Raw genomic sequence first — 24,081 nt, 5'->3', positions numbered from 1 at the left:
GAAGAAGAAGGTTCACGTTTAGAGGTTATCATAATTCATTACAGTTTTTCTTGGTGGTTTTCATTCTTGGTTAAGATATCCATGTGTATGACTCATTCTCTGTGTGTCCCCCTGTGTCTCTCTCTCTCTATCACTGTCTGTCCCTCTCTTCCCCATGTCTATGTGTGTGCATGCTTGACATATTGTTATATGTTGCCTATATATATATATATATATATATATATATATATATATATATATATATCTGTGCTATCCCATGCAACAGATGCAGATATATCACATATGGGCTACCTACAGCTAGCTAAGGGTAATTCTGTCTGATGGGTGTGTGCAGGGACAGTTCAGGTGTACATAGCTGTCTGTATGCAAAGACATATATGCACAATACAGTTATATAGTCCAATGTGGGTTCCAACATTGCCTGCAATTCTCTAAGTGTAGGAGCATGCCCAGTATGACCTTCTATAGTGAGAGTGGGACTCCATTCCAGAGATAGTTGTAGTTTGGTCCAGGGTTTTGTGTGCTACAGCCATACCTCTCAAAAGTAAACAGGACTTTCCTAGAGCCACTGGGTTTGTTTTAGCAGACATTTTCTGACATATCTGATGTCTGACACTAGAATGTATTGTGTCATTCCTTAGTGACAGACATCCTCAGATCATCACAGTGCTTTACCAGAAGAATACAAGATGTATGATGCACAGACCAATATTATGACCCTGAACATATACATTCTTGCCCAAAAAGGCCAGTTGAGAGGTGTGGCTACAGCCGATTGACTGATGAAGCTGTGTAAACAGTCCAGCAACTTGGTGATATACTGGCTGGGGATCTCCTGCTTGTGTGGTATTCTTCTTACCTGAAAAGTCATATCCTGGTGTGGCCATACCTCTCAGCTATACATGTTTTGGCAGATTGTCCAGGAATTTGTCTCGAATTTTTGTCCAATCTACATAAACTTGTGTTTTAATGACAAGTTAGTTGCATATAATTGAGGACGGATGTTACAAAATAATGACAGACATTAGTGTTTCAGACTGCATAACCTTCAGACAATTTCTGCTAATGTAAAACCCATTATTCTACCAGCTTTCTCAGTATGTAAGGGCAATATTTAAAACACGTGCCTATCATTGGGCCTTTGTCCCACTTTTATTTATGACCTGCAATGTTAGGACAAGCAGACTAGATATACAAGGCATACGTGTGCTCCTTCTGTGACAATCTGTGTCATTCCAGGGATATGGCTGTTGGCCAGTGACATGTTGTCATGTTGTCAGTGCTGACACAGAAAGGTGGCAACCTTTTATAAACTGGCAATACACTGACCTTCAGTTACCTGCTGTCCTACTAGGCACCATACCTCTCAACTTCTGAGAGCCAGATATCTGGACAAAGCCATAAGTAATTGGAGGACAGACACCTAAATATAGGGACCATTTTTAAGTATTGGCCTTACAAACCTAGAAAGGTGACTCAGTAATAGGTTTTGCATTAGCATGTGTGTTTCTATAGGGTGTGAAGTCTGACACTACAACCTGTCATTATTTTCTGGCCTTAGTCTTACATGATTTACCAATGAATTGCCAGACAACCACTATTTCATGATATACAGATCACAAATATGATGCACACCTCTGGACATTCTGAAATAGGTCTGTACAATTGAGAGGTATGGTAGGCACTGTGTAGGTTACTCCAAGCTGTGTACTGTCCATATGTGTGGCCCCCTGTCCATGACCTGTCCATCTTTCCTGCATTAACAGATATTGACATCTGGACAGTGTGTACAACTCCGACCATAGGTGTTGCTGACATGCAGAATAGTTGGCACTGCAGTTCTTGGAACATGGCCCTGTCAACCACAGTACTGTACCTAGGCCACTGCAACACAGCAGTAGGTGCTGGCCACATCCTGACAGTATTAACCACACATATACATAGCTCATTGACCCCTACATATTGTGGACATGCAACAAGTTATCATGTTGATTGGGACAGCCCTGGCAATGTGTGCTCTTCTGCTATTTCCCTACAAACATACATGTTACTGCATTTCAATGGGAATATGGGTGTGTGTGTGTGTGGGGGGGGGGGGCTGTCAACTGTACACATTTGCACAGAATGTGCTTATATTTAAATTACATTTTTGTTCTATTTAGCATAGTATTGTGCCCTATCTTGCAGACTAGTGGCATATCACTAAAGACCACAGATCAGATTGTAATGGCATACATTTGAGTTTCAGACTTTTTACCCTTCAGAGCCTTACTGCAACTGCAAAACCTGCTGTGCTATCACTGTGTAAGTCTGTAGGGGGGTATATCATCATTGTTGCCATTTGTGTGCCTTTGCCAGACATTTATTTATGGTTTTCTATGGCTGACTTGATGGGTGATGCTGAGGGGTGAGTATGGGACCCACACACTGACATTCATGTCTGTGATGTATGACACCCCATTTAGTTTTCTCCCACATATACTGCAGTGGGATTTGTCACCTTTGGTACTACTGCATAGTGTGGGGAAGCCAGTATTGGGCAAACACTTCCTGGTGTCCCACATAGCTGTCAGTTGTCTGCTGTTATCCCAGTAGGCCACCTCATTCCCTTGTATGCATGCAGATGATACCATAGATATGCTACCAGAACATACTACTCCATTCATTTATTCTTAATAAGACTGATTTATCTTGTGCCAATGGCAGTTGTGAGGACGGTGCTTGAAGGCTGCCTATGTTGGATGCACGCAGTACACTGCCTATACATGGTAAGGTACAGGTAATGCGATGTGTGTGGCATCCATTTTACTGTGTGTGCAAGTCAGAGAGAGGTGTCAGTCCCTGGGTCCCTACAGTGTCAGTGTGTGTGCTAATGTTACCTCTTTGCCAAGGCCAGGGCATACTGGATACACCTCTGTCTGCCTACAGGAGCTGGCTCACAGCTTTCCATCTCTGAGTCCCTCTGTGCCTGTGTGGACCTTGGCAATGGTGGGGGGTTGTGCAGCTTTTCCCCATGGTGTTCCTGCCACAGCTGTTTCTGGAGGATCATATTGTGTAGCATGGCACATACTATTAGCATGTGTGCAAATGTGGCTGGAAAGTACTGCAGGGCTCCACCAGATATGTCAAGGCAGTGTAACCATGACTTGAGCATCCCAAACACATGCTCTATAAAGATCCTCATTTGTGCGTGTGCCTCATTATGACATTCTTGAGTATGTGTGTTTGCCTGCATTTCTCCAGTGCATAGCCAGCATCCCCCACCAGATGGGCATATGGGATGTCCCCCCTGGCAAATCCCTGGTACAGCTGTGAGGAATGCCAGATGTGGGAGTCGTGATATCTTCCAGGGCTGCCAGCACACATATTAATGATAAAGCCCTGGGCATTGCACACGACCTGGCAGTTGATGGAGTGAAAGCTCCTGCGGTTTACGTATGTGACTGTGCGTGCAGTCTATGGCATCCAGTACTTCCAGGTAGTCTGCTACATGGTGGAAGAGGTGCATATTGCTGGTCCTCTCCTCACTGGTGCTGGGAAAGTAAATGTGCTCACCAGCATGTGGTAGCATGGCTCCAGGAACTGGTGGAGTACCCTGGATGCAAATGCCTGTGAGACCCCTATGATGTCCCCAGTAGGTCTTTGGAAAGTACCTATAGCTAGTATACTTAAGGCTACACATACCTTGGTATCCACTGGGATGGGTTCCCCTCTGTCGGCTTTGGGTCTGAGTTGAGGCTGGTACAGCTCAATGAGTTGCTGAAGTATGTCCCTGTCCACCCTGTAGTGCTCTACTATCTCCAGATCATGTAGCCCCTGGTAGGTTACCCTGGGTCTGAACACTCTTTTCCTCTTCCTCAGTTTGGGGCAGTTGTCAGCATTATTCTCCTCACTGCCCTCAGCCTGTAGCACATACTGATGTATCAAAGTGACAGCAGCCCCTAACATTTTGTCGGTTAAAATTTCCATGAGTGTGTATACCAATGGTGCAGAGTTTGTGGGAAAAACCAGGTGACAGGTGTTTGCATAGTTTATACTGTTGTGCTGCAGATGCTGCCTGTATGATTGGCTGACTATATCACCTGCCAGCTATATTATTTGTACTCGATTGCTTTTATTCTGCTATTTCCCATTTTTTTCCCCTTCCCATTTCTGCCCCTTTTAAGCCCCGTGGCACACCACGAAAAACTCACTGCCCAAATGTAAACAGTTCTGCTATTTCCATTTTTTGTTTGTTTGTCTATGAGTCGGTACAAGCCACGCAAACCCATTTAGCTAAAGTAAACACTTTTAAGCAGAAATGGCCCTCCCCTGGATGCAAACACACTCCTCATTTAATGGAATAAGTAAATACAGCCTCAGACACACACCCTTGCTTAGATGTGCTTAGCTAAGCTCAAATGGAGGCTGTAGAGCTCCAATGTGCTTACACTAAGCATGACACACCCACTTTTCATGTCAGCTACTTCTGCTTACACCACTGCCTTATAGCTCCTGCATGGTTAGGTGCATCCAGACAATAGTCTCCCATTTTGCTATTCAGTAAATTCTGCTCATTTGCATATCCCACTGCCTTAGTTCCTTGTTACACCACTACACCAGAGGCTTTGTCCTTAGCAACCAATATTACCTGTTATTGTTTTGATTCTGCATGCTACCCACTAAAATGGCAAAATGCAGATTTCACTTAAAATTGTCTTTTCATATTCTTTTTTTTTTACACAATGTCATTTGCAGGCCGCTGTGCTATGCTTAAATGGCCAAATTTGGCCAAAAAAAAAAAAAAACTTTTATTTTCATACTTTTGCAACTGTTTTCCATACCAATGGCCATATTTCTAGCCATTGGCATGTCTAATAGTCATAATACATGCTTTACTTTGAGCTGTCATGCCCCCGTTTTGATTTTTGCAGAAATGTACATGGTCAGTAACTGAATACATTTCTGCAACGGACTCTGCTCTGCCACGGATACCTGCTTGTTTACTGAATCCCTAATTCACCTAATTTGCATGGTTTTCACCAGCAAATGAGGAAATTAGCATTATTCAGTGGTGTCCATGCCAGAATAGTGCTGGTGGGCTCGTGCACGCCCCGGCCTTGTTTACTGAATCGCTCAGCAGCCATATTCTGTGCAGAAGCTGCTACACTATTCTGGCACAGTAAAATTGCTTTATTGAATCCCAGGGAAAAAGATTATTGAATTGCTTGGTTACGTTACTCATTTATTTACCTGAGCATCTACTATGAAGTATTTTGATGTGTATAAATCAGTGAGTTAAAAGCTGATGCCAGTCAAAATGGTGTTAGATGGTACTGACAGGAAAATATATACCTAAATTGAAGAGGAACTGCTTGCAATGGTGTATGGCTATGGACACTTTTATCAGTATATTTATGGAAACATTTTTTTTTTTTGAGAGAGTAACTATAGGCCATTACATATCATATCCAGGACATTATTACATAAGACCTCTCCAAGTTTGCAAGGAATACTGTTACATTTTCAGAAATATGACCTGAGAGTAAAATGCAAATCAAGTCATATGAGTTAGTTATTTCTTATTGCTTTTATAATTTTTATATTAATTATGCCTGTAATATACATGAGTAAGCTGCAACCTCAGAAATACCTGGAGCCATCACTAGGCTCTAATAAGTTAATGTTGCACATACCAGTTATTAATTGATTTTAGATAACGGGAAAAATGCACATCAAAATGTACATCAATATCATATTGCAGAATGAACATGCTTCAGCAGATTATTAATGTACAAATATTGCCTGGTAAAAAAAATAGTCGGCTGCTATACAGTAACATATTAAGCTGCCAGTGTGTGTGTATGTGTGTGTGTGTGTGTGTGTGTGTGTGTGTGTGTGTGTGTGTGTGTGTGTTTGTGTGTGTGTGTGTGTGTGTGTGTGTGTGTGTGTGTGTGTGTGTGTGTGTGTGTGTGTGTGTGTGTGTATATGTGGAAATTCAATACTTACTTAGATTATATTTTGGATAAAAAAAATCTTCCTTCAACAATTGTATATGCTACATCAGCTTTGAACTTCAGTCTGAAGAATATTATAAATTTAAAAAGGTATATATTAATAAAAAATGAAGTATGAAACAATTTGACATATAGCTCATTATCTAAGTGCAATAATGCCTTACAGGGTGGACATTATCTGGCCTCACAACATATCTTGATGGTCCGCTTTTCCCTAATAATTCCAGGCCAGTCAGACATTATTGCTTGTGTGCTCCTCAGTGTGAAACATTTCTTTATGCAGCATTCCCTTATGGTTCAGTATATTTTTTCTTGTTGCCATGAGAACTCGGTATACTGTGATAATGAAGTAGCCCTAATTTGATCAAGGGAATTTATTTCCAAAGTCGTATGAACAAATATATTTTTAATGTTTTTCTCTCACACACAAACAGATTGTATGCATTAATAATATAAAAACAGAAGAACATTAACAAAACAATGAGGATATTCAGGAAGCCATTACAACATATTACGTAGATATAGTTTGTAAGACGTAGACTTGCTGTTTTAAAGCAACATAAGTATAATAAAATGGCCAGATAAGCACACTTTGGCAGACATAAATGCCTTAGCATAAAATCTTGTGCTACAAAGCAGCACATCTGGCACACTGTACCATTCCAGTTTCCCAAGCTATTGTCCCCACAAATCTAAGCTGAGGAGAAAAAAATTATAAAGGTCTTCCCAAAGGTAAAGATCAAAAGAAAAAAAAGTTGCTTGCTACAGTTAAATGACCATACATTAAGCTCTTCCTTGATCCATTGCTATCTGTGCAGCTTCATAGAGGGATGTTGGTACTGTACGTCTGCACCACTGGCCCCTGCTTATCATGTACCCTAACAGTTTTCACCCTGTAACAACTGCCCTTCACACCACTCAAGTTAGAAATCTGTATGATAGTCAGATAAACATAATTTGACAGACGTAATGCCATAATAAAAACTCTTCTAACTGTAATAATGAAATAAAAAGCACTTGTGACTGTTGGTGATCTTGAGTTGGTAGAACAAAGAAAAATGTTTGGAAGACAGTTAAGTTATATCCAACAGATAGACATCTCACTCCCCCCCTCTTAAAGACAATTCAGCACGTCATCTTCCAGTTTAGTTGCAGCAGATACTTAAAACAATTCATGGAAGCACCACCCCCTCATGTTAAATGGCTACATGTAAAATTGTCAAACAAATATTCCTTAAAGCCTGATTTACTACAAGACATATAATGACAAACACTGCCTGAAAAACTCAAAGCAAAACCTATCATTTTGTAAGTTAGGACTAGCCCCAACAACGGTAGGTAGGGAAGTCCTAATACTCCTAGACCACTATACCTCAGATTTAAGGAAACAGCATAGTCAGGTGACAAAATTAATTTTCCTTTTATAAAAGTCAGCATTCTCGCAAATAATTTCACCTAAACAGCATCTACTGAAAGCTAGTGGAGGGGTTGTTGAATATTAAATATGTAAAAGCTCCAGACTGGCTTTAGGATTAAGTATATTTCAGCTATTGTATTTCATTAATGAACTGCTTGTCAGAACTGTGCCATACTCTGACTTTTATTCATTTCCAATTAATTGAATTAGGTTAAATAATAATCACTGAGATATTCAAATAAAATAAGTTATTTGCTAACAACTGAAACTAAAATAGAATGTGGAAACACATGATGAAGTTTCTCTAGCTACTTGGCTCAATCATATGTATGTTTATATATATATATATATATATATATATATATATATATATATATATATATATATATAGGTTTACTATTAAAATGTTAAAGTTTAGAATAAAGATGGTACTTAACAGCAAATTGTTTCGCTGAAAGTACACATAACCTAATGGCCCTAATGTCGAAAATCAGCTGTTAATGCCGAAAATGTCGACAATGACATTTTACGGCGTTAACAACAATACCACCCTTGCCATAACTCCCTAACCCCTACACCTAACATCCCGCTTATGCAGGGGGGCAAGCCCACCTGCACCCCCTAACTAAATATTCCAACTCCGAGATCATACTACAGTGAGGAAAGGGATTTATTTCCCTAACAGCACTGTACCTCGATCCCTGTACATAATTGAAAGTTATATTGCAAATGCACAGTACATTTGCAAATATACCGTTCGATTAACTAGCTTGCACACATATGAACTATTCGAACATCTGTAGTTCGAATAGTTCATAGGCATACAATGCTATGCTGATATTTCAATAGGAAGCCATAAAAAAAAAAAAAAAAAAAATATATATATTTTTTTTTTTTTTTTTTTTTTCCCCCTCAACTCTTCTAAAAATCTACACAGCTTTACACAACTTATTACAACCCCAACCCATTTTAGTAAACCAACCAACTCCGGCTCTGTCCTAGGCTGGATCCTGGCCTCCAATCCTAACCTTTACCATAACCCCAAAACACTACCTAATTCTTTAAGTGACCACTCTCCTATTTGTATTTAAAGATATTTATTACAAAACTGCAAATCTCACAAATACAAACACTGTTGCACTCTCTCTAACTTCGACCCTGTTATATTCGATGACAGACTCTCCTCCATAAACCTGCTCTTTCTTTCTACACCTACTCCTTGATGAAATGATACAAAATTTCAACACTATATTCCTTGATATTCTTAACTCCCTTGTTCCCCTTAGGAAAATCAGAATAAAATCCCACTTTGCATCATGGCTACCTAAGTCCACATGCTCACTAATGTACAAAATAAATAATGCATGGAAAAACTGGTTAAAATCTAAATCCCAGCTACACCTTCAAAACTACAAACAACTCCAATACCTGAGCAAAAAACAGATCACAATTGATTAGGAAAACTTCTATCTAAAGCCTCAATCAAGCCATCACAGTAATCCCAAAAAATTTTGGAACACTATTAGAAAGATTTTACATCCTTGTAGCCCTAAATCACCTAACCCTTGTCCTAACAACTCTGCTCTGGAAACTGCTACCATTCTTAACTCCCACTTCATTGACTCCACCAACAAATTAACTCACAATAATAACTCCAGTAACCACTCTTTTTTCCCCCTTGACTAAAACTACCACCTTCTCACTCAAACCTGTCCCCACTGCCTAAATGAAATCTCTTCTCAGCAAACTAAAACCGGGTCTATATTAGATGAACGAAAGTTCATCTTAGTGAATGATCACATGAGCGATAATCCAGGAACTCGAAACTGCAATTGTAGGGAGTTGTGCCCCCCACACCCCTGCTAAATATATATTCCAACTCCCAGATCACACTACAGTGAGGAAAGTGCAAATATTCCCATCTTCACTGTACCATGATCTGACAATTGCGGTTTCGAGTTCCGCAATTTTCGCTCATGTGAACGTTCGCTAAGATGAACTTTCGTTCATCTAATATAGACCCACTAAAACCATGCTCTCTCTCAGCTGATAACCTATCACCCCCCCCTAAAGCTCACTGCTAATTATAGCTTACTCTGTCTCCATCCTAATTAATCGATCTATCCATGAATCTACTGTCACCATTATCTGGAAACAATTCTGCACCATTCCTAGCCACAAGGACATTCCACTGATCTCTGTAACTATCATTCCATAGCCATTCTGCACCCCCCTCTCCAAAATACTAGAAAAATGCATATACAAGCAACTCCTGGACTACTCTTCTTCAAGAGAATTTACACCCAACCAACATAGCTTCTGCCCTAATCACAGCACAAATACTGCCCTAATTGCCATCATGCAAACTATCGCAGAAGCCAGAGACAATAGTAAGCTATTTTCCTGCCTATTTCTTAACCTCTCCAAAACCTTTGACACTGTCTGCCACCGCAAGATCCTCTCTAAACTCTCTGATCTTAATATCTCTAATTCTACACTGGAATGATTTTCTAGCTATCTTACCAACAGACATTAGTCTCTCAAATGGCTCTCTTCCTTTTCACCTTTAATGATCTTCATACGTCCTGTTCTAACTCTTCTCTTATACAATATGCTGATGACTCCACTATCATCTCCACCTCTGACAATCTCTCTGACCTCCACAACTCCTTCCACTCTGTCAAAATTTGGCTAACAAGCAATCAACTCATACTCAGTCCCAAAAAAAAGAAAACTTCTTTTTCTACCAAAATCCCTTTCTCATCTAAAACCTTCCTTTAGCATCACATCTCTCGACAACACTGCCATAAGAATCATAGATGATCAACTAAAATTCGATCTGCACATCTTAAACAGCATTAAGAAAACACACTAAAAACTAGGACTAATATATATAGAAATAGAAAATACCTCACCAATGATTCTAGACTCTGTCTTGCCTATGCTTATCTTCTTCCAACCCTTCTCTATGCCTCAGCAATCATGACCAATTTGAAATCCTCTCTAAAGTCCAAACTTGAATTTACAACAAAGTTGCCAGGCTTGCTGCAAGTAAACCTTACAACTCTCACAATTGCCTTTCTTTACAAACGTTAAGGCTAAAATTTCCTCATGACTTCCTACTCCCCCAACTCCTTTTTATTCACTCCATCTAAAAAACCTTACTCCTGCCTCACCATCTCCTCCCTTATATCCCTATACACCCCAACCACTCTCTTCACACCTCTGACCAGCTACTCTTAGAAATCTCTAAGCCAAAAAGAACTATAGGCCAGCACTTATATAGTTACTCAGCTGTCATATCTTGGAAGAGCCTCCCACTAAACAATAGAACTCTACCCAACACTATTAGCTTCAAAAAAGCCTTTAAAGAAAATCTACAAAACTCATGGATCTGCACATGCCAAAGCACTAACTCTCTTTCCCCTCTTCCATCCTCTTCTCCTGTTCTCTCTTTTCTCCATTTTACCCTTGTCTGCTTTTCTCCATATAGACTTCCCTCTTATTTTCTAGTTTTAATTTTTCTCTTTACTCTGTACACTACTTGCAATAGTTATGTTCACCATAGATTGATATTAATGTTTTCCTCACTCTCTCACAATTCACATATTGTGTACTGTATGTCAGATGTTTCTGTTATTTGCTTAATCATACTAATTGTATATTTGCTATTCATTTTAGCATTCATGTAATAAGGGGTCTGTATTACAACACTGAATGCTTAAAACAGCAAATGATGTTTAATCGACCCTATTTCAGTGAAAGCTGAAAATGTCGACACCTCAGAACAGCGATTTCTTTCCTAGGGAAAGAAATTGCTGTTCCAACCAAAAAAAAAAAAAAAACAATAAACAGTTCCAAACACATACACACTTACCTTAACCCTAATTCTAACCCCCTCAAAAAAAGTAAACAGCTGAAAACACATATACACTTAACACAACCGTATATCTAACACACAAAAAAGTAAACAGTTTAAAACATATATGCACTCACCTTAACCCGCACCCTAACCCTAAGGTCAGTAACTGTTGCACATTTAGGTTTGGGAGCTATACCGGATAAGGGAATCTCTGAGACCACACTACAGTGCAGAACATGGCAAAGTAACGAACCGGCCAAGCGACTTCTTTCCCAGGGAAAGAATTTGCTGAACAGCCGCTTCGCTGTTTTGCCTGTTCGCTGTTTAGGGTTCGATGTAAACGCATTCAACAAAATGCGTTTTCAGCATTATAATAGGAACCCATAATAAGTATTATCCTCTGCTTGCTTGAATTTCTGTATGGGGCTGCCCCCCCAGGCCTCTACTGAAAATGGGCTAAGGTTCAGTCGGACATTCCCGGTCAACAAACATCAAAATAAAATAAATATAAAAATAATTTTGAACAATAATTTCACTCTGTGTAACTTTGCTAGCAGTTAGTTGGCTCTATTGCCAGAAGTGAAAATCAAAAACCTACCTGTGGACTTTCATATACTTCTATAAGTTGAATGATGTTTTGATGATTCACCATCTTTAATATTGCAATTTCTCTTTCTAGCATCTTAGTGAAGTTTCCAGCCTAAAAGAAGTGGAGAAGGAAAGAGAAGAAACTTTTTATCTGCTCATTTATAAATCATTTAATTTGTTACTATGTCTGTTATTGCTAAGATTTCCATAATGAAATGTAGACTGCAAGAAATGACAATAAACCATTATTAGAAAGGCAAGTACCTGCATATGAAAGTTTCTACTTCCTGATGTGTTACATCCTTCTGCAGTACTAGTAATTATAATTAGATTAACTATCATATAAGAAATATTGATCCGAGAGGTTGCACTTTTCCTGTTTAGTTTTTAAGTCCAGTATGTATCTTTTGCCAATGTGTTCTGAATTTTATATAGTTTTCATTAGCTTTCCACATAGTCCCTAATGGTGTAGTCATTCATTCATTCTTTCATTCATACTCCCTCCCTCCATTCCTTCTTTCCTTTCTTTTTTTTCCTTCATTTAGACATTCATTTATTGTCTAATTACCAGCATCACCCAGTACGTGGTTGTGGGGAAGCTGAAGCTTATCCCACTATATTGTGGCACAAGGCCAAGAAGCTAATCATGGATACATGCTATCATACACACATGGTATGTATATCTTCTGGCAGTTTGGACGTCCAGAAGTTCATATATGGTATGTGTTTGGAATAAGGAAGAAATCAGATCACCTTTCAAAAATGTACTCAAACTAAAAAAAGACAAGTTATATCTGGACCGAAGATACCCCAGCCAAGAAACAAACCAGAGAATCAATTGCACCAATGTGCATTCCCTAGTGATACACCACATACCTTAATTTACACAAATGCCTTCTATGTTAAAAATTATAGGACATATTTCATGAATGGTAAAATGTGATTATGGAAGAGCTTTAGATAGCTTTCTTCAATATAGTTCTAGCAATGGTTTGATTGTTACAGGTACAAATAATGTGACAAAAAAATCAGATAGTGTAATTTTTTCAGTATTTTCTGTCAAAGAAAACATAATTTGCATAGAATTACATGGTAGACATCACATATTAAAAAAGCTATTCTTTTTATAGGTTCATATGTGTTGATAGGTTCATAGGTGTTTATTAGGCTAATGACCACAAGGTCCTTTTTAAACCTAGCCATGCATCCCAAATCTCTGACAAGTTCTGATACCCTTGATGAGTGTAAGCAGGGGTTTGAGAGATAAAACATTTACTCACAGAGGCCTGGGAGATGAACCATTTACAGGTTGCCTGTGTCCATTAGAGACATAAGTGCCAAACCAGGGATGAATTTCCTGTTCCTCATCCAATTGTCCAAGTTACACTTGAATTGGGTTAGGGAGGAGCTCTACTTCACATGGACAGGGAGTCTATTCCATTGATTGGGTAGTCTTTGCGATACATACCTGTCTCTTCAGTAGGTCCTATATATATATCACAGGCAAGGTTTAAGTCTTTAGAATGGGTAATTCTGGTGCTGTTTATTTTGTGGATATGCAGGAGGTCCATCAGAGTGGGGTCTGACAATGCCCTTAATGCCAGGCATAGATCTCTCCTCAAAAGCCTGTAGGAGACAGAATACAGGGATAGGGCCTTGAGGCGGTCTGCATAGGATATTTTACTTATGCATTGTATTGTTTTAGTGAGGAACCTCTGGACGTTCCAGTTGTTGGATATGCCTGGTTAGGTACATACCAAAGGAGGCATTGTACTCAATGATAGGTCTGATGAATGCTGAATACAGTGGAACTATGACTTCCTTGGACTTGGATGCCATACCTTTGTTTATATGTTGCGCAACATAGAATGATTTCCTCACTACTGTAGACACTTGATGGTCAAAGGTTATATTACTATTTATGTGTGTCCCTAAGTCCCTGACTACTGGGTCAACTCTAAGTGTTGTGGTGTCAATATGATAGCTACTATGGGTGGATGACGTCCCAAAGGATGCTGTTATACATTTTTTGGCATTTACTTTTAGTCCATGGCTCTGACACCAGTTGTTTGTCTGTCAGTCCCTCCTGGAAAACATTTGTTTCAGTGTGGGATTCAGTGACAGCTCCTAATTTGCAATCATCTGGAAACTTAGTCAGCCAGAGACCACTGACATTGGCCTTGACTTCAGAGAAGTAAATGCCAAAAAGGAGCAGTTCAAGGACTGATCCCTGAGGGACTCCAGTTGTGACTGGCTTCTTTGTAGAGGTGGCCTTCCAAATTCTAACTTCCTGAGTCCTGTCTATGAGCCAGTTGGCTATCCACCAGATGACATATAGGTTCATAGGTTCATAGGTTGGTGCTAGGCTATCGGCCCTAGGGCCTATGCAAGCCTAGCCATAACAATTCCCTGGATATTTCTTCCCACAATATTTACTTCTCTGGGCCCCTGTCTAGCAGGGCGACTGACATGATCCCCGGGGTGAATCTCCTATCTCCCATTCAATCATCAAGGTTCCTTTTGAAGAGTGCCAATGAGGCGCTCTGCTTGACATGTATGGGCAGTCTATTCCACAGTATGGGGAGTCTCTGGGTCAGGAACCTATCCCTCCAGCATGTTTTGTTCATTGTGATGACAAGGTTTAGATCCCTGGAGCGTGTGGCTCTGAGGGATTGGGATTTCTTTAAGTGGAGCATGTCCAACAGCTCAGGGTTTGACATGGCCTTGTATGTTAAGCAGAGATTGCCTCTGAGTAGACGATATGCCACAGAGTATAGCTGGAGTTTTTTTTAGACGGTCAGCATATGGCATCTGCTTTAGGTCTGTGATTCTTTTAGTGAGGTATTTCTGTGGCCTTTCCAGCTGTTGCAGATGCCTTGTGAGGTACATATCAAACGGGGCATTATACTCTATAATGGGTCTAATGAGGGATGAGTACAATGGGGCAATGACCTCCTTTTTTCTGGAGGAAAAGCCCTTAGTGATGAGGTGTGCCACATAGAAGGATTTCCTGACTGTTGTGGCGATGTGGTTATCGAAAGTGAGACCACTGTCCACCTGTGTCCCTAAGTCTCTCATCACACTTTTGATGTTTAGCGTCCTGCCACATATGTGGTAATTCATGGGTACATGTTTTTTTCCAAAGGGGATAACTATGCATTTCTTGGCATTAAGCTTGAGCCCATGGCTCTGGCACCAGGCATCTATTTCTGTAAGGCCTTTTTGTAGAATATCCACATAATTTGGGGATTCAATAATGGCTCCCAGTATGCAGTCATCTGCAAACTTTGTTAGCCAGAGTCCCTTAGTTTTGGCCTGTACTTCAGAGAAGTAGATGCCAAACAAGAGTGGTCCCAGGACTGAACCCTGAGGTACTCTACTTGTCACTTGTCTGGAGCTGGATTTGGAGTCGGCTACTTTTACAGTCTGGGTTCTGTCAGTAAGCCAGTTGGCAACCCATCGAGTGACGTAGGGATTTATGCCCAGCTTAGTAAGTTTATCTATGATTCCAGAGTGGGGGATGGTGTCAAAGGCCTTGGCGAGGTCCAGATAGGCTGTGTGGATCACCTTACCCTCGTCCACAGCTCTGGAGACTGATTCAAAGAAGTCAATCAGATTCAGGAGACAAGATCGGCCCTTCACAAACACAAACTGGGTGGGGTCCAATGTTTGAAGGTTGCCAATGTCTTTGTTTATAAGTTCCATGATAATGCGTTCCATGCCCTTGCAGATCAGTCTTGTCAGACTGATGGGACGGTAGTTCCCAGGATCCAAGGTGGATCCTCCCTTGTGGAGCAGGATAACTGTAGCTGTGCGCCACTCAGTGGGCACGAAGCCTGAGGTGAGGCTATGATTAAACATGACACTTAGGTGAGATGCCAGTTCATTTTGTAGTTCCTGTAGTACACAGCCTGGGATGTCATCTGGTCCCATGGATGCTGTATTCCTAGCTTTGGAGAGTGTGGTTTCTACTTGTGTGGCCGTGATTATCGGAATTTGTCAATCTTTTGGTATTGAGATGGGCCCTTTAGGGGGTGAGAGGGGGGTGAAGTTGGCACTAAATCAATCTGCCAGGATATTGGCAATATCCTTGGGATCAATATATTTAATGCCATTCTGTTGTAGCTCAGAGCAGATCTGAGCATTGCCATTTAGATTCTTGACATAACTATAGAATGCCTTGTGGTTGTCTTTGTAATCTTTGGCAATTTTATTTTCATAACTAGCTTTTGAGGATTTTATGAGGGATCTCAGCTTCTTACTGAGGCTGGTTAGGGAGTTTTTTGCATCCTGGGATTTTCCTCTTTTCTGCAACAGTTTCTTCCTTCTGTTGTATAGTTTGTTTATAACAGGGGACCACCAGATTGGCTTCCTTTTTTTGGAGAAGACCATCTTGGTTCTATTTGGGATGGCATGATTCATGCACAAGTGGATGTGCTCGTACAGTGCCTTAGTGTAGGATTCTGCAGTCGAACTTCCAGATCCCGTTTGCGTGGGTGTTGTGAAGTTTGTCACTTCTGACTTCAGTAGCATGAAGTTGGCTTTGGAGAAGTTTTTTAAGGAGGTTTCCTTACTGGGGGGATGGGGGTGGGATGTGGATGTCAAAGGTGATTTGCTTATGGTCAGACCTGACCAATGAGGGGATGACCACTGGTGTGGAGCATCTATCTTGCATGTTGGTAATGACGAAATTTAGTATGGTTGCATCCCTGGTTGATGTATTGACTATCTTGTCCAGGAAGTTTGTGTTTACAAAATCCAGGAATCTCTGTGCCTGTATGTTTGATGTTGTATAGGATTCCCAGTTAATAGTGGGGCAATTAAAGTCACCCATGAATATGGAATTGGGTTGGATGGTTAGTGTTTCTAATAAGTTTAAATACATGGTATGGATTTCCTTGGTGATAGAGGGGAACTGTAGCTTGCACGGAAGTGGCACTGGATTTTGCCTATGGTGATTTGAACATGGAGCAGCTCAAGAGCATTGTCCCGTTTGTCCAGTCTTGAAGTATATTTATTTTTCATGTACATAGAGACACCTCCACATTTAGTCCTTGTCTGTGTAATAGCTGGCCTAAATGTGTGGAAGGCATTATAACCTTGCACTACTTGTGTGCTCTCTGTGGCTTTAAACCATGTCTCAGTGACTGCACAGACATCAGCATTCTCTAGGGTGAAGAGAGCATCTAAGGACTGGACTTTGTTGTTGAGACTCCTAGCATTGAGCAGTAATACCTTTAGATTTTCTTGGTTTTGATTTGCCATGTCGGAAGTAATCTATCTCTTGTTGTAGTTTCAGTAGCATATCATCTTATATGGTCATTGTTAAAATATGTGATCCTACATTAAAATATTTAGGTAGCCAGGATTCATAGGATGTTTCTAACTATGGCAGTAAACAAAAGAAGGAATAACTCAGAAAATTACATGATGTGTGCAAAGAAAATTAGTTTGTGTCAGTTTTATACTGAATTATTGCTGTTTCCCAGCTAGAAACTAGAATTGCATGAGAAAAAATCTAAAGAGAACAATAAAGATGACATAAAACCTGAAAATACAAAGTACTGTGTTCTGTTCTTTTTTGTTCTCAGAATAATGTCCCCAGTATACTCCGTTTTCAGTTATATTTGTCTACATTGAAAGATAGACATTGAGTACATCTTATAAAGGGATCACATTCCTGGTATCATAAGTTGCGGTTTTATACAATACATGTAATTGTTTAGTTAGTACATAATTAGATGATCTTTGATATACATTTGCAATAAGTACAGTTTTGTACCTTTCTTATTGTTTTTTTCATGACTGTATTGGTATGCTGCCTTTCTAGTTATGCAAATGTGATAGGAACCTAAATGAGCATGTTGGAGAACATTATTTTGAGATAAAATGAAGACTAGAGAACAATGCTTCTTTTAAACATACGCAAAATAAATATATGTACTTAATAAAGTTGAAACCAGCTTAAGAGGAGGTAATACAGTAACTTTTATACAGAAGAAGGAATGTTCTTGGATATCTAATTTTGGACAGATTGCCTCCCATGGTTTAAATGGTACTTGTACTTTAAAACCATTATTAGAAGTAAGAACATTAAAAAATATTTCCACCTTACATTGTCTATTAGAATTAAAAACATTAAAAAATGTTTCCACCTTACATTCTGCCTATCTATCTAACTATTTATACTTCTGAATGCATTTACCACAAACGGTAAAAAAAAAAAAAAAAAAAAAACCCTAATGTGCATGCTGTAATGCATGTGCGCGTGCCCGCACACACACACACACACACACACACACACACACACACACACACACACACACACACACACACACACACACACATATTTTATAATACTATGCTTTGTTGTAACCACTACATATGCTCAGAATACATTTTCTCATTCTTTTTTTTTGTATTGTGTTATTTTTTTTTTTTTTTTACTCTGTTCTTGAATTATTATTGTTTGCAATTTATTATTGGATCAACAAGGTTTGCAATTTATGATTGAATCAACAATGCCATGTGACATGAGAGTTGCTGACTTAATAATCTCATCTGTGCTTGACTGTTTTATACACATGAAAAAGCACAGGATATGCAAAACCTTATATTTGTTATTGCTCATAATATCATTTTTGCATTTTTTTTTGTTGTGTCTTGGTCTGTACAGGTCTAAGAAAATTTACTTGCTTTGAGCTGTCTGTACTTGCTGGCTTACACAAATCATGCGCAGGAAGGTATTTTTAGGTTTTAATAATCTATTTAAAATATTCAGTTGCAGTTATTTGGTATGTTTTGTACGAGGAATTCAGGAAAGCCTACATGGAGTGATTTTCAGTGTAGGCAGAGTGGAACGGAGCTAACACGGAATTAAGCAGCTGTGCGATCCAGTAAACAGAGCAGAGGGGCATGCACGAGTGCGCTGGCACAGATGTGTTCGTGGCATACAAATCAGAAGCAGATGCGTATTTGTGCAGATCTTGTGTTGCTGTTAGAAGTATACACGGAAAATTTCCTCGTACAAGAATGTAAAAATTGAACTGTAAAAGCCCAATTAGAATATTAGAAATGTCATAGCAGGCACACGTATGTGCAAAAGTTTGCCCTGTGTATCCAAAAAACAATGCAAAATAATATAAAATAATGTTTTCAATACTCATATTATGTTTGCACAGGGCGCAGCAGCACACAAACATGCCATTATGCAAAATAAAATTATTAAAAAATCTTAAAAAGTAAAAAGATGACATAAGTGAGAATAATGCATAACAGAGCCCTGCATGCAGTCTGTACAATGGTAGATTTCTGTGGTTGCTAAGGAGGCAGGTCCTGGAATAGTGAAGTATTCAGGTTATGTGCACAGATCTGTATGCAAATGAGCTGGGGTTACTGAATAGCAAAAATGGGCCACTGTGTCTGCAGATAAAACTTGTGTAGCCCCAGAACCATGTTGGTGTCTACAGAACAGCTAGCTGACATGAAAAGGGTGTGTGTCAATATATGTTTAAGCCAAATGGAGATCAGCAGTGCCTGTTTGCACACTGCTCAGCTCAGCTTAGCCGGGGGGGGGGGTGGGTCCAGTGCTGATAAGCTTTGCTTAGCTGCAGGGTGCATATTTTAGCTGGTTTAAGCTATAATGAGCGTACCTGTGCATGGGGGTATGTCCAGACTGCTGAGCAGTGTTTACACCAGTGCTGCTGGTTTGCACACCATACCACAGTGCTTAGTAGGCAAGGCAGTTAAAAAAAAAAAAAAAAAAAAAAAATAGCCTGGGAAAGAAATCACGTATAAATTATTGATAAGCCCTATTCCACTGACACTGGGCCATTCAAACCCATCAATGATATATCTGGCAGGTGGAATGCATCATAGCCAATCACACAGGCTGCATCTGCAGCATACCACTATAAAGTATGCATACACCCTAGAATCTGATTTTTCCCACATACTCTGCACCATTGGAGTACAGTCCTGGGAATTTTAACTGACAGAATACTAGGGGCTGCTGTGGCTCTGCTACATCTGTATGTGCTAGGGGCTGATGTCAGCACTGATGCTGCTGCTGACAATAGGCCTACACTGAAAAGTAGAAGAGTATTCAGGCCCAGGGTAACCTTCCAGGAGCTACATGAGCTGGAAATTGCATAGTGCTACAGGGTGGACAGGGACGTACTACAAGAACTCACCAAGCTTTGCCGCACTCAACTCAGACCCAGAGCCAACAGAGGGGGACCCATCCCAGTGGAAACAAACATATGTGTAGCCTTAAGAATACTAGCTACAGGTACTTTTCAAAGACCAACTGGAGGCATGATGGAGGTCTCACAGGCATCTTGCATCCAGGGTACTCCACCAGTTCTTGGCCGCCATGCGAACACATGCCAGTGAATCAATTTATTTAACCTGCACCCCTCATGAGAGGGCCAGCAGTATGCACCTCTTCTACTATGTATCACAATACCCTGAAATACTGGGTGCCATAGACTGTGCTCATGTACACATCAAAGCACCACCTGGTAAGGAGGGTAGAGTCTACGTCAACCACAAGGAGTATGACTCCATCAACTGCCAGATTGTGTGCAATGCTCAGGGCATTATCATGAGTGTGTGTGCAAGCAGCCCTGGCAGTTATAATGACTCCCAAATCTGACACACATCACAGCTGTACCAGATGTTTGCCAGGGAGGACATCCTGTATGTTCATCTACTGGGGGTTGCTGGCTATGCACTGGAACCTTGGATCATGACACCCATCAGAAATGCATGCACACCTACAAAAGAACACCGTAATGAGGCACACACAGAAGCTAGGAACCTCACAGAGTATGTGTTTGGGCTGCTGAAGTCATGGTTCTGCTGCCTCTGTATATATGGTGGAGTCTTGCAGTACTCTCCAGCCACATGTGCACAGATGTTCATAGTATGTGCCATGCTACACAATGTGATCCTGTGGAAACAGCTGCAGCAGGATCATCACAGGGAAGGAACAAACAGCCCCACACTAGTGCCAAGGTCCCCACAGCCACACCCACAGGGGGACATGGAGGAGTAACTCCCTGAGTATGTCCCTGTAGACAGACGTAGGCATGCCCAGTATGTCCTGGCCATGGCAAAGAGGCAGTGCATAGCACATGCACTGGCAACCTAGTTTCCTAGGGACTGATACCTCACTCCGTCTCACATACTTAGTAAAAAGGATGCCAGCCACACCACACAACCTGTACCTTACCATGTATCAGCTGCGTACTGCATGCATCAGACAGCGTCAGCCCTGAAGCACTGTTATATCAACTGCTGCATTCACAATGTAAGTCACTCTTCTTTACAACAAATGTATGGGGTACTACACAATGGTAGCATATGTATGGATCTGCTGCATGTATGCAAGGGAACAGAGTGGGCTACTGGGCTACCTGCAGAGAACTAATAGCTATGTGAGACAGCAGGAACTCTCTCTCAAATACTGGCTGCCCCATAATATGCAGTAGGCCACAAGGCAGCAAAACCCACTGCAGTATGTGAGGGAAATGCCAAAGAGTGGGATCATAGGACCAATGCATGACTGTCAATGCTACAGTACCCTACCCCCAACACAGCCGTATTCCCATACAACTGCAGTAACAGAATGTTTGCAAGGTTATAGGAGCAGCCAACACAATCCCAGGGCTGTCTCAAACAACCTGACAAAATGTTCTATTTTCACAATATATAGGGGTCAAAGTGTATGTCTTTCTGCTGTTGATAGTGTAAGGAATTAAACTTCACTTTCTGGTGGCTGGTGTGGCTTAGTGGGCTAAGTACATTAGCATGGCTGATGGTGTTCATAGTTTGAAGCTGGCTGCCCTACAATTTTGCATGTGAGGTACTCTTATGGTAGGAATCCAAAAGACTGTTAATATGTCACTGTTTCTTACTGCAAGAAAGCTGGACAAAGCCTGAGACAATGGAGGGACAGGGGGCCACAGCTATGGTCATTACACATTCTCTGAGTAACCTAGAAGGTGGCTAGTATAACAGCAGGTTGTAACAAGTCAGAGTAGCAGCAGGATGTAAAGACCATCACGTAACTGTATCAGTACTTACAGCAATTCAGTGGGCACCATGTAGTAGTATATAAACCAAAAAAACACAACTGTCTGAGGATCAGAGCAGACATATGAGGTGGAACGCTGGACATCCTGCAAAATATGTACAGTCAGAGGTATGATGTATGTAACCCTGTGTGTGGTGTTACATCATACCCCAGTCACAGCATACCTACAACTACTTAGAGTAGGAAATATGGACAAAGCCATGAACAGGAGTGGGACAAAGGCCCACATATAAGGAGAAGGATGAACTAGTGGACAGACAAATGTAGAAAGTGCAGAGAATAACAGGTCATGCAGTAGCATGGGTTCCCTGCTGTGTATGGAATCAGTAACTCAAATGTCTGTCAGCAGTTCCTAACATCAGTCTATAATGATTTGCCATTGATGTACCAGAAAATCATAATGCTATGTAAAACATACCACACATATGATGCAAAACCCTGTACAGTCTATTACAATCTGTACACACCATAGGTATGAGTCATATATTATGTTCAGCACACAGCCGGGGTATCCCTTGGACATAATATCAGGGAGGTGCTGGACTGTTGAATCAAGTGCAGTAACCAATTGGCTGTAGCACGCAAAATCCTGGACTGGAGTACAGGTAGGTCTGGCCTGGAGTCACCTTGTAACTACTGCCGGTCACACTGGGCATGCTCCTACACTTAGTTAATTTCAGCCCATGTCTGATGCCTTATCTGCCTAAAGAACCCTCAAAACACATAAGCTCCATGGCACATGTGATAAGTGAAAAGTTATTTGCAGATGCGCAAATGTGTGTGCTGAATGCTGCATGCCTTGTAGAAATAAAAGGTTTGGTTAGTGCACATATATCCATTCTTATAGTGCCTTTTTTAGGCAATGTCCTGAAGACAAAACTACCACCATAAGAGCTACAAGCAAACAAAATTTGAGGGTAATGCTACTCAATGTTAGAAGTCTAAATCTCAAAATGCACTTGCTCAAAGCACTCTTAAAATGGAGAACATCGACATCTGTGCAATGACTGAGACCTGGTTCAAGGCACCAGAGAGCACCCCAACACTACCAGGCTATAATTCATACCACACCTTTCGGCCCCTAAACCTGGACTGAAGTACTAAAGGTGGTGGTGTCTCCATAGCCATAAAGGATATGCGCACCTCCAGACTAGTAGCCCAACATAACACATCAGAGATACTTCAGGTACAACTATCACTGGGTAAAACTGCAATCCAGGTTGTAGCCTGCTATAGATCCCCCACTATGTCCCAAGACTCCTACTCCACATTCCTAAACACATTGGAAAATATTAGGGTACAACCCAATACCCTTATACTGGGAGAATTTAACTACTCCTCCATTAACTGGGAAAATTACTCATGTACCAACACACTTGCTCAACGTTTTCTGGAATTCATTAATTCCAGCACCCTGGACCAACTCATTCTTACCCCCACCAGGGGTAGAAACATCCTTGACCTGGTCATTACTAACATGTGTGACCATTGCTCTACACCAGTAATCAACTCCTCCCTGGTCAGATCTGACCACAAGCTAATCACCATGGATATCCACATCCCACTCTCATCCCCGCCCCAAAGGAAACCACTGTAAAACACTTCTCCAAAGGCAATTTTGGACTTCTAAAAACAGAGGTTGCTAACTTCCTGACACCCATGTAAATGGAAAATAGGTGCATGACTGAATCATACACCAATGCACTGTATGAGCACATACATCAGTGCATGGAACAGGCCATACCAAACAGAACCAAGATGCTCTCCTCCAAAAAAAGGAAGCCAATCTGGTGGTTCCCCACCATAAACAAACTCTACAACAGAATGAAAAAAACTGTTGCAGAAAAGGGTGAAGTCTCAAGACTGGAAAAACTCCACTGTCAGCCTCAGCAAAAAACTGAGATCCATCATCAAATCCTCTAAAGCTAGCTACGAAAACAAAATTGCTGCAGATTCTAAAGAAGGTCACAAGGCATTCTATAGTTATGTCAAGAATCTACATGGCAATGCTTAGATCTGATCTGAGTTACAGCACAATGGCAATACATATACAGAACCAACTGATATTGCCAACATATTGGCCGACAGGTTTAGTGCGAACATTACCCCCCCCCAAAGG

General features: G+C 40.7%; 1 protein-coding gene across 1 annotated transcript in view; it reads right to left on the bottom strand.

Moving 5' to 3' along the window:
• LOC122815596 (serine/threonine-protein kinase 33-like) overlaps positions 1 to 24,081 on the bottom strand; it is a 1,042,607-nt gene that overhangs the window by 476,707 nt on the left and 541,819 nt on the right. Inside the window, exon 4 of the mRNA XM_044088227.1 lies at positions 11,874 to 11,975. Coding sequence (XP_043944162.1) covers positions 11,874 to 11,975 — 102 coding nt within the window. The remainder of the gene's footprint in view (positions 1 to 11,873; positions 11,976 to 24,081) is intronic.

Source organism: Protopterus annectens, chromosome 11.part0, assembly GCF_019279795.1.
Source record: "Protopterus annectens isolate FY-2018-M chromosome 11.part0, PAN1.0, whole genome shotgun sequence".
Classification (NCBI taxonomy): domain Eukaryota; kingdom Metazoa; phylum Chordata; order Ceratodontiformes; family Protopteridae; genus Protopterus; species Protopterus annectens.
This window is presented reverse-complemented; position numbering and strand designations above follow the sequence as displayed.